The sequence below is a fragment of the Ursus arctos genome, unplaced genomic scaffold (assembly GCF_023065955.2).
Source record: "Ursus arctos isolate Adak ecotype North America unplaced genomic scaffold, UrsArc2.0 scaffold_24, whole genome shotgun sequence".
In the NCBI taxonomy this organism is placed as follows: domain Eukaryota; kingdom Metazoa; phylum Chordata; class Mammalia; order Carnivora; family Ursidae; genus Ursus; species Ursus arctos.
In genome coordinates this window covers 43,587,951-43,604,280 of record NW_026622919.1, presented here as the reverse complement: position 1 = coordinate 43,604,280, position 16,330 = coordinate 43,587,951, and the positions used below count along the sequence as shown (strand labels likewise).

The 16,330-nt window shown below is 51.4% G+C and overlaps 1 protein-coding gene and 1 long non-coding RNA gene across 2 annotated transcripts; one reads left to right on the top strand and one right to left on the bottom strand.

Moving 5' to 3' along the window:
• Positions 1–15: 15 nt before the first annotated feature.
• On the bottom strand, positions 16–4,572 carry LOC123002032 (uncharacterized). Its single transcript, XR_006411505.2, has 3 exons — positions 4,476–4,572; positions 2,740–2,837; positions 16–79 (listed from the first exon to the last, which is right to left on the bottom strand). It is a non-coding gene; the product is annotated as an uncharacterized LOC123002032 (long non-coding RNA).
• Positions 3,922–15,035, top strand: TLCD2 (TLC domain containing 2). Its single transcript, XM_057317992.1, has 6 exons — positions 3,922–4,978; positions 7,018–7,191; positions 8,490–11,079; positions 11,289–11,371; positions 11,593–11,675; positions 12,241–15,035. The coding sequence occupies exons 3-6, from the start codon at positions 10,904–10,906 to the stop codon at positions 12,691–12,693; spliced, it is 795 nt and encodes a 264-aa protein (XP_057173975.1). The 5' UTR covers positions 3,922–4,978; positions 7,018–7,191; positions 8,490–10,903; the 3' UTR covers positions 12,694–15,035.
• The last annotated feature ends 1,295 nt before the right edge of the window (positions 15,036–16,330 follow it).

Sequence of the window (16,330 nt, the reverse complement as noted above, 5' to 3'; positions counted from 1 at the left end):
GCCACCGCCTGGCAGGCCTCGGTGCCCTCCTTCCCCGTGCTCTGCTCCGGTCAGGTGGCGGCTTCGTTCCCTCCGGGCGCTGGGGAGAGAAATGCTGAACTGCCCATGAGATTTTTCCCTCCCTTCCCTGTTTCCTCCTGCACGCGCCAGAACGCGGATTTAAGGAGGATTTTCCCAGAGATTCCAGCCTTAGCGGGCTGATCCCACCTGCCCCTCTGGTTTTACAGATAAGAAACCGCAGGCAGAGCTGGGGCTTTTGACATTAAGTCCCTTCAGCGCCTCCATGCTGCCTACCAAGTGAAGGAGCTTTTAGTTTTCCAACACATTTCATCAGTAACATTCCATCTAATCTTTACAACCCCTGAAGTAGAAAAGACAATTAATATTGTTTATATTTTACAAAGCGATAACCAAGAGCCACCAAAGAGACTTGTCCGAGTGGCAGAATGGAAACTTAGAAGCTGGTGCACAAACTTTCTGCCCTGGAGTCCTTCCTCCACGCCTCCCCCTCCCCCCCAGTCCTCTTGGGGCTTTCTCTCTCTTTCTTTCAAATTCTGGGCGATCTGAGAGGGAGAGAAGTGTCCCAGGCCCAGATGTTTGTGGTTCTTGGGAGGAAATGTCCCCCAAGACTTCGCGCTGAAGATCTGCCTGAGGTGTCAGAGCCTGCTGCTGTGGTCAGAGCCTTGCTACCTTGGCTGCGGGGGAGGGAGGGAGGATGCCGCACAGGACAGGGGGCAGAAACCAGAGAGCTGGCACCAAACTACATGTCTTCCAGGGGTCTCAGTTCTGACTCATTTGCAGAACAGATAGGTCAGTGTAGTAAAACCACTAGCTGTTTTTCTGAGTCTCTCCTAGAAGGAGATTTTGCCTCATGGAGGAGTTTGGTGTAGAGGTTTGGGGGATCCATAAAAACACTTAAGAAAAACTAAAGTCCTAATTACAGAGGAAACAAACGGCTCAGCTGTGATCTCATTCCATCTGTATCCTCTTTCTTGAAGCAGCAGGAGCCCTGATGTGCTTGGTCACATGGCCTTGGGCAGTAATAACTTACAACCATCATTCAGGGAGCACTGATTAGGAGCCAGGCACCCTGCTAAGCACTTTGCATATCTTGTTTTGTTTAATCCTCACCGCAACCCTTTTAAGAAGATATTTTTATAACCATTTAGGATGAAGAAGCCAACTACCTTAGGTAACTTGCCCAAAGTCACATAGGTAAGAAGCGGTAGAGCCAAGATTCCAACCAAGACTATGTCGTTCTAAAACCAGTGTTCACTGTACTCCTTGGCCATACAGTATTATTTGTTCACCTGAGAAGTTAGGGGTTCCCTGACAATCTCCATCCCCAACTTTGGTCTGAGTACCTGAAGGCAGAGAACAGGTTTTGATAATAGGTAGTGCCTGCTGCTGAGGACTGATAAAATCGGGTCCACCTGGTCTTTGCTCTGGTCTGTTTACCTAGACTGAGCAGGCCCTACTTTTCCTTCCTGCAAGTTGGTGTGTGCTCTGCCCTCTAGTGGTTTCGCCGGCAATACAATAATGACCTTGAGTGTAACTAACCTTAACTTAAGGATTCTTTTCTTCCCTTGAATAGGATGGCCTTACGATGCTGGGCACCCGTGCACTAAGATTGCTGGGGCACTGACACCTTCCCCAATCCGAGGCCTAAAACAGTGGTTCTCAAACTTGATGATGTACTTCTGATTCAGCAGTCTGGGGTGAGACCCAGGAATCTGAATTTTTAACAAGCACCCCAGTTCATTCTAATGCAGGCCATCTGCAGGCCACATCCTGATGAAATGATCTATAACAGCTCAATTCCCACATTTCCCTGGAATCCCAACCCAAGCACCCTTGGGCTTTGGGGAATCTGGGACCAAATTAGCCACTCCCTTCTGCCAACTTCAATATTGAGTTTCCTGGAGGTCATGGCTTGGATAGGCAGGGAGGGAAGCTGCAGCTGCCCAGGCAGTCAGCCCATGCTGAGCGGGGTTAGTTCTTGCTGATCTGGCAGGGAGAAAAGTGCAGGAAGCTAACATTTAGTGCACCAACTGTGGGCCAGATACTGTGCTAGGTGTCTTCAAATATAATCCTTTTTTAATCCCTACAATTTATTATTCACTCTTTTGTAGATGAGGAAATTGAGGTACAGAGATATTGAGTACCTGCGTCAAGTTCACAGCTGGTAAGGGCTGGAATTCGAATCCAAGTTTGTCTAATTCAGCAATTCTCAACTGGGGGAGATTTTGGTCACCAGGGGACATCTCTTAATGTCCAGAGACACTTGTGGTTGCCATAACTGCAGGGTCGGGGTGGGAGGCTGGGCCGGGGAGGCTGCTAAGTGTGCCACATCTAGTGGGCCAGGGATGCCAAGTAAGCTACAAATGCAGCCCCCACAACAAGAAACTAGCCCAAAATGTCAATAGTGCTGAGGTTGAGAAACCCTGGACTCAAAGCCTGTGCTTTTGCCCTATGGGGTGGGAGGGTGAGGGGAGAGAGAGTTAACAGAACAAAGTGGAGATGGGCCTACCCCAAAGGCCTTGGGTAGGAAGGGAATGGGACTTCCAAGATAAGGATAATGGATAATGGTGGCAGCTGGTGAGGTTTCTCTTTCTTCCAAGCTTGGCCAAGGCCCTGCTCAGTTTCTCCCAACCTTGCCAAGTCAGTCCTGGGACTTCACACTAAGTTTGTCCTGGAATGACCCTGAATCCCAGCTCAGGGCTGGGGTAAAATATTTACCTGGGTCTTCCTGCAGAACTTCCCAGTCAAAGCCCCTGGTTCCTGGGATCAGTGCCTTCTACCCGCAGCCCCTGGGAAGCTCCACATTAGCACCCTTCCTGTGGAGGGTGACAGTGTAAATAAAACAAGGGCCAGGTGGCATCGAGGTTAGAAATGGAGTAAATGAGCAAAGCCAAGAGAGTCCCCTTAGCTGGTCCCTGTCTGGGTGGGAATAGGCAACTTGGGTAAGGAGTAGGGGGCAAATGGCCTGGGGAGCAGGGTTCTGACCCCTGAAGGCTTGCTTTCCACAGCCATTCCTCTCCTCTAGGTTTGGTTTGCTGCTTCACTGGACCTTCCCCAGCACCCATTCCTGGAGCACCCTGGTGCCAGCCACCATTCTGGGCTTCCCCAATACTGGCCTCCTCTTAGACCTGGGAAGGCGGGTCTGAGATGACTGAGCAGACAGGAAATACCTCTCGTTCCAAGCTCAGAACCTCTGAGGAACTAACCAGCAGATTGGGGGGTGGGGGGATGGTAGGGAGGACGGAGACCGTCTTGGAGTGAAAGAGGAAAGAACATACAAGCAGGTCCCCCATATTTGGGGTTCCATCTCCTTTCTTCCCTCACGACCCAAGAGGGTTGGGGCGGAGGCGCGGGGGTGGGTGGGGGGGAACAAGGGGATGGAGGAGGGCAGGCCTGGAGGAGGATGTGGTAACAGCTGATTCGTCCCCTGAGGTCACACTTTCCAACAATCAGCTGTTACTGGGGTGGAAGGCAGGAAGTTTCCTTAAAGGCACAATGTTCTGAACGCAGGCTCAGAATTCTGGAGCTCCTAGGAACCACAGCGATTACTTGATGGAGCCCGTATTTAATACAGAGAAACTATCTCACACCCCAGACTAATCCTTCCGACTCAGTTACCCTCACACTAAATTGCAAGCCTATGGAAAAGTCATGGATCCCTGTCCGCACTTTCGTCTTTGGGGGAGCGGGAAGGGGGCGGGTGGGTGATAAATTGCTACGGGTCCCAGACTTGCCCCTTTAAATAAGCGGTTCGGCAGCTTTTGCCAAGTCATTGGGTTCCTCTCGGTTTTGCCCATTCCCCGCCCCCCCGAGGCTCTGATTGGCCCCTGGGGAAGGGGCAGCCTCCTCATTGGTCTCCACCTTTGAAATCCCTTCTAAGTAGGCCTGAGTCAGTGAAAAGCTTCTGGAGGGCGGGACAGAATGGGGTACTCGGCGGAGGATGGGGTTGCTTACCAGTTTACACTTTGGCACGACCCATCCCCTAGTTTCCGACCACAAGTCTTGGTTCTACCCTCAGGTGAAGACTGTACTATTAATCTTTTGTTAGGAGTCTGCTGCTTGAGAGGCTCTGTCTACGACTGGGACGAGACACACTCTACAAGATAAGTCTCCTGGTTAGTAAGAGCCCGCCAGGAGAGAAGGACTAGATCTCTCCAGTGAAAGCTAGCACAAGGCGAGGTGGGCAGTTTTCCCGTCCCCCAAATCCCTCAGGAGTCCTCATCCAATGGAAGAGCCTGCGGCCCTGGAGGCTGATTTCCACCTTCCGTTCTACCCACTCCTGCTTGGCCTTATCCATCTTTCCCTAGAGAGCTATTGCCTCGTGAGCAGAAGTCAGCGAATCCGCTTCGGGGTGGTCTAAAAGAAGCACTCACGGCTCCCAAAAGGAGGGGCTGTAGCCCTTTAAGGACTTCGCCGGGATGGATTCAGAAATGAGTTTAAAAATGCCAACTCACAGAGCGCGCAGGATTCTGGGAACGAGGTGTCAGACCGAGAACTACATTGACCAGTGTGCACTGCAAACACACTCGCCTTTACTTCCTTCTGCTCTTTAGGACTCTGGTTTGACGTAGCGCTCCTCAAAGCAAGCGGCCTTAGGCGGAGGGCTCAGCCACACCCTTTCAGCTATTGGCGAGCTTGTGAGTTCGTGGGCGTGGCCTAGCTCAGCTCCACCAGGCAAAGGGGTGGCCTCCTTGCCAATCAGAGCTAAGGCGCCTGGAGAGGCGGGACCTGGGCGAAGTGCTGGCGCCCCCGAGTGGGTGTGGTCACGCTGCCCAGCAGTGGGCGGTGATTGGCCCTGGGCGGTGCAATCGCTGCTTGTGCGTCACGACGCCGCCAGCTGATCGGAGACTGGAGCCGGTGTGTGCTGGGCGCAGGGAAGACACAGCGCCGCCGGCCGTGGGGAACGGACGCACTGATTTGCTCCCTTACCCTCAGCAATCCCCCCACCCAGCACCAGGTGGGTGTGAGCTGGGGTCCCGGCCGCACTGGAGGGAACCATGCTAACGGGGTAATGGGGGAAAGTAGGGTCCTGGTGGCCACACCCTGCCCTTCCGGGGGAGGGGTGAGGGGGCGGCGGGGGCAGGGAAGCTCTTGGGGAGAGGGGGCCTAGACTGGCTGGAGTAGTGTGGCAGGAGGTTTAAAGAAAGAGTCCGGGACGACAGTCGTGGCGGAGGGTTTTGCAGAGTGGCTAGAAGGAAGACAAGGGGCTAGAGGGCTGGGGGCAGCTAACCTCGGCGTCCCCTGGTCAGAGGATACAAGAACTGGCCTCCCAGCTTAGGGAGGGTTTGGACCGGGCGGGTAGCGGGGAAGTAGTTTTCCTCTACTGGCAGTCAGTTGGTCAGGGCCAATTGAGCGCCCTGGCAGGGAAGGGGTCTCTGGGCGGGCCGGCCCCTCCTCTCGTTCCCTCCAGGGGATGTTATGTAAGGGGGGAGGGGAGGGGAGTAGGGGGCGGCGGTGCGGGGGCCTTATGCAACCCAAAGGTTAGGGTTTCACCGCGGTTGGTGGGGGAAGCGGGCTGGAGGAGGACCTGGAATCTCTAACCCCCCCTCCCCAGCCTAACTGGCCGTCTTGGGCCTAGAGAAGGTCACCTCTGCACCTCCCCCCAGCATGTCCGGTTGTGGGGCCCCTAGCCCAGGCCTGGCCCTGACCGCCTGGGAAGCCGGCTGGCTGGGTGGGGCGCCTGGGTTAGTCATCACTGGGCTCCCTCTCTCCCCACCTCTCGGCCAACTCTTGGCCCCTCCCTATAGCCTCTCGCTAGGCTATCGCCCCCACCTCCCTCCGGCCCTAGTTCCAGCCTCCAACTCATTTGGCCTGTCATCCTGGCTGTCATACTGGGCTAGGAGTTGTCAGGGTGCCAAAGGGTTGATGGAGCAGCTGGTCAGAGGGTCAGTGCCCTGGGCCCACCCCGCCCTGCAGCCAAGGGCACCTGCTTGGCACAGACTCTGAGCAGCCGTTGAGTCCTATGGGCTGAACAGAGCTGGCTCAGACAGAGGAGAGTGGGAAGGAGTTGGACTGGTCACCTGGGGGAAGAAAGATACCACAAAGTTCATGTCTCCCCAAGAGGGTTTTTGTAATTTGAAAACCTCCCACCCCCACCGTAATCTTTCTTACCCTTTGAGTATAGAAGTCTCAAGGCAAGACTGCCTTGGCTCCTTACACTGGCATGGGCCATGCCCTTGGACTGAGTGTCAGCACAGACCCGCCCTCCCCAGCTCTCGGCCCTCAAGCCTGCCACGCCCCCAGCCCCCTCCCTGGGCCATGCTGCAGGGCCCGGCTTTTCCTGCTGATTCATGCGTTGGAACTGTGGGGGCGGGGCTTGGAACTTGGAACAAAGTTCAGACATGGAGGGGCCGGCAGACAGCCTGGAATTCATACCAGATGTACCCGGAATGCGCAAGCGGAATGCCTGGCATTTAAGAGTCTTGGGGAAGCTGCCCATCCACCCTGCCCATACCTCCCTCCCCTCCAGCCTTTGGTCCCCCGTCCTCTCCTCATAGTCCCTGGAGCCTCTGCTGACCTTCCAAACTCCAGACCTCCTCCCTTCCTCACTCTTCCCCAGATGTAGGCCCCCAAAACTCTTCCAGCTGAATTCCCTGGGAACAAGTCAGTTAGGCTGATCACTGAACTCACATTTCTGGACCTAAGGTACAACTTCTCACCTAATACCTGGGCAACTGGTGGAATGTGCCCAGGGTTCTAAGTCCAGCCCTCTCTGAATGCTGAAGAGGCTGGACCCTTCCATGGATAGCTGGGGCAAGGAGGGGTGAGAGCAGACCTGGTTCTCTACAGCCTTTGGTTCTGGAAAGAGGCACAAGGAAGTATGTTTAGAGCTGCCTCTTGCTTCTTACCGAAGTTAACTGCTCCTGCAGGCCCAGGTCAGAGCCAAGAATGCTTTGTTACAAGGTTGAGCATCTGTTGGAGATGGCCAGTGGGACAGTGTCCCTGTAACATTGCCCTGCTCCGATCCTTCCCATTTTTTCTTCCTTTTCCTTTTAGGAGCCTGTCCCTCCCACATCCTCACCTGGCTGAGCCGCAGTAGTTCTTCAGTGGCAAGCTTTATGTCCTGACCCAGCTAAAGCTGCCAGTTGAAGAACTGTTGCCCTCTGCCCCTGGCTTCAAGGAGGAGGAGGAGGAAGAGGAGAAGGAGCTGCTTTCCCCTTCATCTGGAAGGTGACAGGACTGGGGCTGGGAAGGTCCACACAGTGGAAGTGATGATACCTTTTGGGAAAGGGAACCTTGTTTAGTTGGAGAGCCTTCAGCCAGATTAGCGCATCAAGAGAGAACAATTTTAGATTAGAGACCCCGGTTGGTTTGGGAAATAGGTGGCTGTGACCAGCCAAGGTTAGTTGGTCCACATTGGTGTGACAAGAGGAAGATAACAGGAGCAAAGAAAACTGTCTACCTCGTTACCCAGATGTCTTTCTTGGCCCTCTTTCCTTGTCTGCCTTTCTTTCCTACTGCCTTTCCAGGTGAGGTCTGAAGTAAATGTCTTCTTCAGGGAAAAGGTCGTACTGAAACTCCCATCTGAGTAGTCCTCCCCATGCTCTTACCTTTCCCTCTATTTCCTTAGACTGGCCACGACTCTGGATTCAGGGATAATCACCTGTATGTGGGACCCTTAGACCTCTTGTCTCAGCTTCTTCACCTGTGAGATGGGGAATCACACAGTTGAGTATGCAGGAGGGAACCAGAAGCCTACTTCTGCAGACTGTTCAGAGCCTGGGCTCTCCTCTCCCTGTGGGTGGGAACAAAACAGCTTTTCACATAAGCTATTGCCCCTCCCCCATCCCTGAACACGTAACCCAAGGAGGGTGGGGGAAGGATTAGCAAGGGGGCTAGGGTTAGACCAGTGCAAGGGGCTGGGAGGAACTGAGTCTCTCCCTTGACATCCCACCGTGCAAAGGTGGCCCCAGCCTTCCTCTGCCTGCTAAAACAGGACTAAAGCCCCTGATGGGGTTCCAGCTGCTGTTCCTCTGTTTCTTCCCTCACTTTACCTTCCAGGATAGTTTGTGAGACTCTGCTCAGGCTTATGCAGGCAGGAAATTCTCTCCAGCAACCAGGCAAGGTGGGTTGTGGGATGTGACCCCTTTTAGGGCATCAAGCAGTATAAACCTATCACCCCCAGGTCCTGACGCAGGCTAGCTCTTGGGGCTCAGGCTCTGGTGTGGCTCAACCATGGTCCAGTCTCCCTGCCTGAAGGTGCCCAAATTCAGGGGCTGCAGGAAGCTGTCCTGTTGTGGGGCAGGAGGTATAGAGGTAGCAGGGTCCTTTTCTCCATTTATGAGAAATGGAGATTTAGGGGAGAGTAGCTCATTGAACCCACCCTCCTGCAGCCTAAGTTGGATGTGTGTGGGACTGCGGTGGAGCGGGTGGGTAAACTGAGTCAACTCATAGTCTGCAACAAAGATTGCTTTGTCCCTCGACATTGCTTCCATCCTTTCTTCCCCTCGCCGCTTCACTGGCCACAGTGTCTCCCTCCAGCCCTGGGTATGTGGCTCTGCCATCCTCAGCCATCATGAAGTCAAGATGGGGAAGAGCACCCTGGGAACACAGAGGCAGGCAGAAGACCAGTGAAGGACCAGGCCTGGAGAGCACAGGGCTCTGTCTGGGCACCCCGCAGAGGGGACCCATAAAGGATAGGAGCACCCCCGGAGGGAGGAGGACAGTGAGCCTCCATCAAGGACAAGCTCCCAGCCATCTGCCTCATTCACTATTTCTCTCCAGTGTTACTTACTGCTTCCCTCAGAGATATGAGACTGTATTAAAGTATCCTGTGGCTTCAGCCTCCTACTTCTACCTCCCTACCCTGTAATTTTTATATAAAGCAGCCTCAAGGAGCAAGAACCAGCTGTGAAAGGACATACATAGGAAATTCATAGAAGAAATTCAAATGGATAAAACCATGAAAAACAATGTGTATCATTAGTAATTAAAAAAAGACAAATATAGCTGAAAGCATTTTTCCCTTAGCAAACTATATTTTAAAAAAAGAAAGACCCAGTGTTGGCAAAGAAATACTAAACACTCCCATACTTTGCATATGGGGGTACAAATTGGTACGGCCTTCCTGGATGTCAGTTTGGTGATATGTCTCAAATACTCTAAAAGTTTCCATCGCCTTTGACCCGGTAATTCTACATTTGGGAATTTATCCTAAGAAAATAATTAAAGATTTAGTTACAAGATGCTCATACTAGTATCGCAGTAGAGAAAATGAGAAATAACTGTCTGATTGGGAATTCATTTCTTTTCTGCCATAATGAAAATTTGCAATGGGGGATTGGTTAAGTAAATCACTGTATATCCATCCAGATGGTGGAGTACTGCACAGCCATTAAAAGTCATGTAGAAGAACATTTGGAAAGAAAAATGCTCTTTGAATATTAAAAAGGTTATAAAAATAGTGTGTATTATGTGATCTCAATTTTGTTTTTTAAAAGATGGGTATATTCTTGTATACATAAAACAGATGAAAAAGACAAAATGTTAATAGTGGTTATCTTTGGACAGTGGAACAAAGTCATTGTAATTTTCCTCTTTTGGCTTTTCTGTAACTTTAAAATTTTCTATATTGTGTGTGGTTTTCATATAATAAAATTTAAAAGAATCAGTGTAATTTTTTAAAAGCTTGGAGAGGTGGGTGTGGAGGAATCAAGGGGTGCCTCTAGCCCCTTGGACATAATGGGGTTTTGGTGAAGAAAAGGGGTTGTGAGAATATGGAAAACTTCATTCTCCAGGAGTAGCTGGAATCTACCCTCTCCATGGACGGGAAACAGCTCTCTGAATTGCTGGCTTTTGGCCAGCTAAAGAGGTGTGGAGTAAGGAAAACAGTAAAAACCTGCCACACTTCAGGAGATGGAAGATGGGGAAGTGGGGGTGGGATTTTCCTCTCCAGGCTGAAAGGTTCTAGAATTCTAGCGGTCTTTGTTTTTCTCTGATTCTGCCCCAACCTTGAGGTAACCCTGTGTGACCTCTCCTTGCAGCCTCAGATTGGAATAGAGAATTCTATCCACCTGACGTGTACCAAACCCTGGGGGGAGGGGTGCTTTTCAAGACTTCGGTGCTGAGTGGTTTCCTTTTGCCTCCCCTTCCTAATAGCAAGGCTGCTCTGTAGGTCCTCCAAAAGTGGTTGTGGGGAGGAGTCCCCAGTGGGTCGCTTCTCCAAAATGGGAGCTGTTGTTCCATTTAAGGTACTGTGTAAGGGAACAGGACTGTTGGAATCATAGGGTTGCTATGATGTGCCAAATGTCTGGAAACCTCGGGAGGTGGAAAGGGTGGCTCCAAGGAAGTGAGGTGCCCCTACAGCTGAGAAGGGGGCTGGTGCGGAGCAGGGCGGTGGCGATGTTTAAGCAAGTGGGAGTGGGTGTTCGCTGCCCTCTACCTTCAGGTCGGTGAGGGTGCCGTGGGAAGAAGGATGACCAGCAGGTAAGAGGTTAGCGTGGGGAGAGGAGGTGAAAAGCAGTGGGGCGGGGCCTGTAAGAGTGCCAGGTGAGATTAGCGACCTATTTCTGAGCTTCGAGGGGTTTGGGACACATGGCATTGGGGAAGACCCCTATCGACATGCGGGAAGTCCCCTTGAGCTCGATTGACAGACTTGGTCCCCGGGAGCCCCCAACCCTCGGTTCCCCGCTAGGGCGGGACGCGATCGGTTGCTGTGGCTCCGGGGCGTGGCCCCACGGCTGCTCCAATCGCCACCTAGCCGAGTGATGGGGGCGTGGTCAAACCCTGGAAAAGTTACAGCGGATTCCAAAGGAGCGGTGGGCTGGGGAGGCCAAGGATCCGTTCTTGTCCGGAAGCCAACTCACAGTCCCCGCAGCTGGCATTGGATGAGTCCCGGCTGAGAGCGCAGGGGTCCAAGGGACTGAACCGGACCTAGCCCGCCATGGCGCACTGGGGGCTCCTGGTGACCGGCGCCTCCTTCGCCGCCTTCCGGGGATTGCACTGGGCGCTGCAGCTGCTGCCCACGCCGGCATCTACTGCCCAGGACCGTTGGAAGTGGCGGAACATCTGTGTCTCCCTGGTGCACAGCCTGCTCACAGGGGTCGGGGCGCTGCTCGGGTGCGGGCTATAGAGATTCGGGAGGCACTGGGGTGAGGGCGAGGGGTGGAAAGCTGAGATTGAAAGACCCCGCGGGCAACTTCGAAATCGAAGCGGGACCTCGAGAGTCTGACACGGGGTGGGGGTGTGAATGGGTGGGTGAGCGTGCACAGCGGGAGAATGGGGTCTGAGTCTGCGCGAAGCTGACCATTGTCCCCCATCTCCTACAGGCTGTCGCTGTACCCTCAGATGGCTGCCGACCCGATTCATGGCCACCCGCCCTGGGCCCTGGTGCTGGTGGCTGTGTCCGTGGGTGAGTCTGCAGGGAAGGTTGGGCCGTTTTGTCGGGGAGCAACCTAACAATGGTAATACCTTTCTTGTCCCCTTTCCCCTCACCACAGGGGTCAAATATTTCTGGCAGCTTTGCTGAAGGTAAATAAAGACCTGGAAAAAGGAGAGGATGAAGATTCCTCTCCGGTATGTAGAACAACTTAGGGGAGGCCTAATGCCCCTCCCCTCATGCCATGCCCATAGGTTATTTCTTGGCGGATGGAGTTGACATGCTGCGGAACCAGACCTTGGGCCAGGCCTGGGAACTTCTCTGTCATCATTTCGTGGTGAGACTTGGGGAAAGGAGACGAAGGAAGGGTGGTATGCTCAGGCTAGGGCCCCCAATTTCTCTTCAGGTTTCTGTCCAATGACTTCCCAGAGTCTCTGACCCCTGTTGGGGCTTGATCTCATCAGCCTTGGGCTGGTTTGGGGGAGGAGGATTGGCTGCTAGCCACAGCTGGAGTCTGAGCACTGCCTAAGTAGCTTGGATTCCCTCAGGTGTCCCATCTGATTGCAGAAATGTTGCATATGGCGCTTTTCTGAGAAAGGGGAGTCCCAGTATGGGGAATGGGCGCGGGGCATGAAAGCCCAGGAATGGAAGTGGGGGGCAGGGGGAGTTACTGCGCAGATGCTGCCCCAGGGGAGACGGCCTCTGGGCCAAGACTGCTTCCATCCTATGGAAGGGTTATTTTAAGGCCATTCAGGCCCCAACATGAGGGTAAGTATAAAGGACAGGTTTTTGATAGGGTGCCACAAAGTGCATAGGAGGCCCTGTCTTAAGGCCTGGAATGTTGGTACATGATGGGTGGGAGGTCATGGAAGATCCTCTGACCTCTGACTCCCGTTCCCCAGGTAGTGAGCTGCCTCAGCACTGCCATTCTGTCCAGCCACTATGTGGGCCTCTCTGTGGTGTCTCTGCTCCTGGAGCTGAACTCTGCCTGCCTGCACCTGCGGAAATTGCTGCTGCTTTCTCACCAGGCCCCATCCCTGGCCTTCAGCATGGCCAGCTGGGCCACCCTGGCCACTCTGGCCCTCTTCCGCCTAGTGCCTCTGGCGTGGATGAGTCTGTGGCTGATCCAGCAGCAACACCAGGTGCCTCCTCCTCTGGTCATCCTCGGTGGAACTGGGCTGGTCACTGTGGGTGCCATAAGCATCACACTGGGTGTCCGTATTTTGGTCAGTGATGTCCTGCGGTCTCGGCCCCACCCACCCATCCCTGGGCACAAGGAAACCAGGGGCACAAGGAGATGTTGTGAGGGTGAGCTTGTCAGTAGGGATGATTCCACTCTTAGCCTGAAAGACTAGAGAGAGGCCTCAGGCTCCTCTTCTGCCAGTCCTGGGGGGAGGTAGGGCCAGGACAAGGAGATGGTGGTCCACAGTGTACAGTCCTTCACTGGGCTAAGGACTGGACTGAATTTTTAGTATCTCAGTCCCTCTTCCAAATAATTCACACCCCTCCCCCATTCCTAGGATCTGAGACGAAATGCTGATGTTCATGGATGGGTGGGAAACTGGGCTATTGTTCAGTGAATTCCATCATCAGATGACTGCTTCTTCCAGAAAACTAACTCAAAGTACAGCCAGTGCTACCAATTAGGGGTGGCAGGAGGCATGAAGCTAAGGGAAACTGCCAATGACGTCCTCTGCTTTTAGCACAGGAACAGGTGAAGAAACGTGAGGTCCTGTTAGGACCAGAGAGATCTGATGTGGAGGGAGTGGGTTCAGAGGGAAGAGAGACCTCACCTGTGACCAAATTCTAGCAGGGGGAGGAGGCCGCAATAGGTACTGTCTGTAGCCAGTAGGGATGGGCATACTAGTGGCCAAGAAACAGAAGAACTGGACCACTACAATTGCTGCTGATATTTCTGGTTCTCAAAGCCACGTTACTGTATTTGTACTTAATGCTAGTTCTACCACCTTTTAAATTTTTAAAAAGCCCAACATCTGCCTTTTAAATTTTCTTACTATCTTCTGACCTTTTCAAAGAAAATGCAGATTCTTAAAGGAGTGAGCATGGGACTAGGTCTGTCTTCTTAGGACAGTACTTACATCCAGAGCCATAGCAGGGACTCAGACGCCCATTCTGGGTGCCAAGTGTAGTGTTTTCTGAGGCCAGGCTTTCATGGAAGAATGAAGGTAGAGGCAGAAGTAGACGAGGGAAGGCTTTCACTTGGCTGCAGAGGGACTCAGGAATATCGACTCTCTTCTGGGATTCATTGGCAAGCTCTCCCTCTCTTTTCTCCCCTGCCACTTTTTTTTTTTTTTTTAGAGGGGGGACAATGGGAGAGAGAGAGAGAGAACCTGAGATCATGACCTGAGCTGAAACCAAGAGTCAGTTGCTTAACTGAATGAGCCACCCAGGCACCCCTAGGGTAATTTCTTACCACCCAATTCTCATTCTCTCATCTCACTTAAGAGACAGGAAAAATTATTTTATTTTATTTCATTTCATTTCATTTTACTAACTCTACACCCAATGCCAGGCTCAGTCTCACAACCCTGAGATCATGACCTGAGCTGAAATCAAGAGCCCGACACTTAACTGACTGAGCCACCCAGGTGCCCCTCTCCCCTACCACTTCTGCTGCTCCCCCCACCCCATGGCACAAAATCTCTCCTTTCTTCAGGCGGAACAGCCAGGTTATGGGAAGTGTAAAGCAGATTAAGATTGCTTTTCTACTAAACAGTGGACAGAAAGAGATAACCCTTAATTATCCACAGAAAAGATCCATGAGCAAAAGCAAGAGACAGGAAGATTTAAACAAAAAATTCTGCCCAAAAGCTGAGCTAGAGAAAGACAAAAGGGATGATAGAAATAGACATACATAGATTGAGGGACAGGTAGAAAGAAAGAGAAGAATCACCTGTATTGAAGAGACAGAGGTGAAGAGAGATGGAGGGCAAGACAGGGAATCCTTGGCGGAAATGTTAAGACTGTCATGGGTGCTGACAGGAACCAAAGTCATAAAACTGGCAAAATGGTAATAAACAAAGAGGACAAGAAAAATAGAAATAAAAGCTGACAGGAAGGGACCCCAAGGGTACAAGGCACAGATGGTCTAGACAGAGAAATAGAGTGAGTGACAAGGAGGAACAACCAGGAGAGATGGAGGTAAGAGAGGCATTTAGAGAGATTGGCAGAGCGAGAGAAGAAAGAGGGGGAAATAGATATGAGGGGAATTAGGGGAGCTGAGAAGCAGAAGAACAGAAGGTGGAGGAGGCACTCAATGGAAAGATTCACTGGCAGAAAAAGAAAGTAGGAACTATGTTGAGTTGGAGACAGGCAGGAAGACAAAGGACAAACAGCTACAGTGCAAAACACAAAGACAGAGCCTGACAGGAACTGAAAGGCGGAGACTGGTAGGAAGACGAAGAGAACTCAGAATCAGGGATGTAGATTGAGGTGGAAGAATAGGCAAAGAGACTGAGGAGAACCACAGAGAGGGAGGGGAGTGGAGGGAGAAGACTGATTAAATAAACATCCAAAGGAAGGGGGCACCTAGCTGGCTCAGGTGATAGAGCATGTGTGATCTCAGGGTTGTGAGTTTGAGCCCCATGTTGGGTATAGAGATTACTTAATAAATAAATAAATAAATAAATAAATAAATACACACACACACACACACACACACACACACACACAAAAACCAGACAAACAGAACAAACAAAACATCCGAAGGAAGGAACAAAGAAAAGGAGGAGATAGATGAAGAGAGGAAGAAAGAAAGAAGAGGGAAAAAATAAGGGAGAGATTTTGAGAGATGCCCATCATAGAGTCATTACAGCACAACGGAAGAATAACAAATAGAGACTGAGGAGAAATTGCCACAGTTGGAAGCAAATACAGGCAAAAAATAAGAGCAGAGATATTTCACATAATCAGACAAAAGCCAGAGAGGCAAAGGTATAAACGTTGAGATAGACAAACAGTAGAATTCTAGCACAGTGTGCGTGTCCTTAATAGAAGTAGAATCCTCCAAACTCAATCTGCCATCTTCGCTGAATGTCTTAACAAAAACATTGTCTTCGGTTTTCAAAGAAAAAGAAGTGTGGCAAACCATGGCAGGAATCTGTTCCCTAAGTATGTGTTGAGGTCAATATTGATTCATTCCAAGGCCTGCATGTTTTCTTTTGCCACTGTCATAAATTCATGGTTCCAGTGAGCACCCTTCCAGCTAACAGTTGATAGTATCTCTGAGAGATATCAAGACCTTGACCATTATGGAAGTTTGGCTGTTTCTGTGGGTTAACCAGTAAAACTTGTACAGGAAGGGTGAGATTAGCTACTGGTGGAGGTAGGACACAAGGGAACACCTGAAGAATTTGGGATCACGCAAATTTTCATCCTGGTGACCCAGTGAAACTTCAGGAAGGCAGGACTGCATTATAATTTTAATTGATTAAGTAGATATCTCACCAAATAGACCCGTTATGGATGGTGCGGACCAGATATAAATGATGGGTCTCAGAGAAGCCGGGTCCATTGGGTCCCTAGAAAAGAGAAACTCAAAAATGCAGAGGTTGGCAAATGCTACATTTGGTGCAATGAGTTGGGTCACTGTGGCAGTGATCTGTCAGACCTCATCATGGCCTAGTGAAGTGGTCCTCAAGACTGACTCCATGCCGCCAAACTACTGGCTGATGAATTATCTGTCTTCCGGCATAGGGGCATGGGTTTCTTGGATGGGGGACATTGGTATTTTATGGTCTTGAAACACTATCATGATCATAAATTAATAAATTGCTATGCAAGTAATTGCATCAGTCTTTAGTGAATGCAGTCTCTTTGAGTCACTTCTTCTTCGCTCTAGTGGTCCGATTTATAATGAAATACTGGATTGTGGAAGCTCTGCTTTGGGAAGGTCTCCTCTTGGCACCAACTTGTTGATCTACAAAGCCCTCAAATGTTTGAAGATCCGCCACCATCAAAAGCAAACCCAAT

What these genes read in the sequence shown, in the direction of transcription:
- TLCD2 (XM_057317992.1), top strand. Translation starts at nt 10,904, where the DNA reads ATGGCGCACTGGGGGCTCCTGGTGACCGGCGCCTCCTTCGCCGCCTTC. An exon ending in GGGGTCGGGGCGCTGCTCGG is followed by an intron (nt 11,080 to 11,288) that starts GTGCGGGCTATA and finishes CATCTCCTACAG; the next exon opens with GCTGTCGCTGTACCCTCAGA. An exon ending in GCTGGTGGCTGTGTCCGTGG is followed by an intron (nt 11,372 to 11,592) that starts GTGAGTCTGCAG and finishes CCATGCCCATAG; the next exon opens with GTTATTTCTTGGCGGATGGA.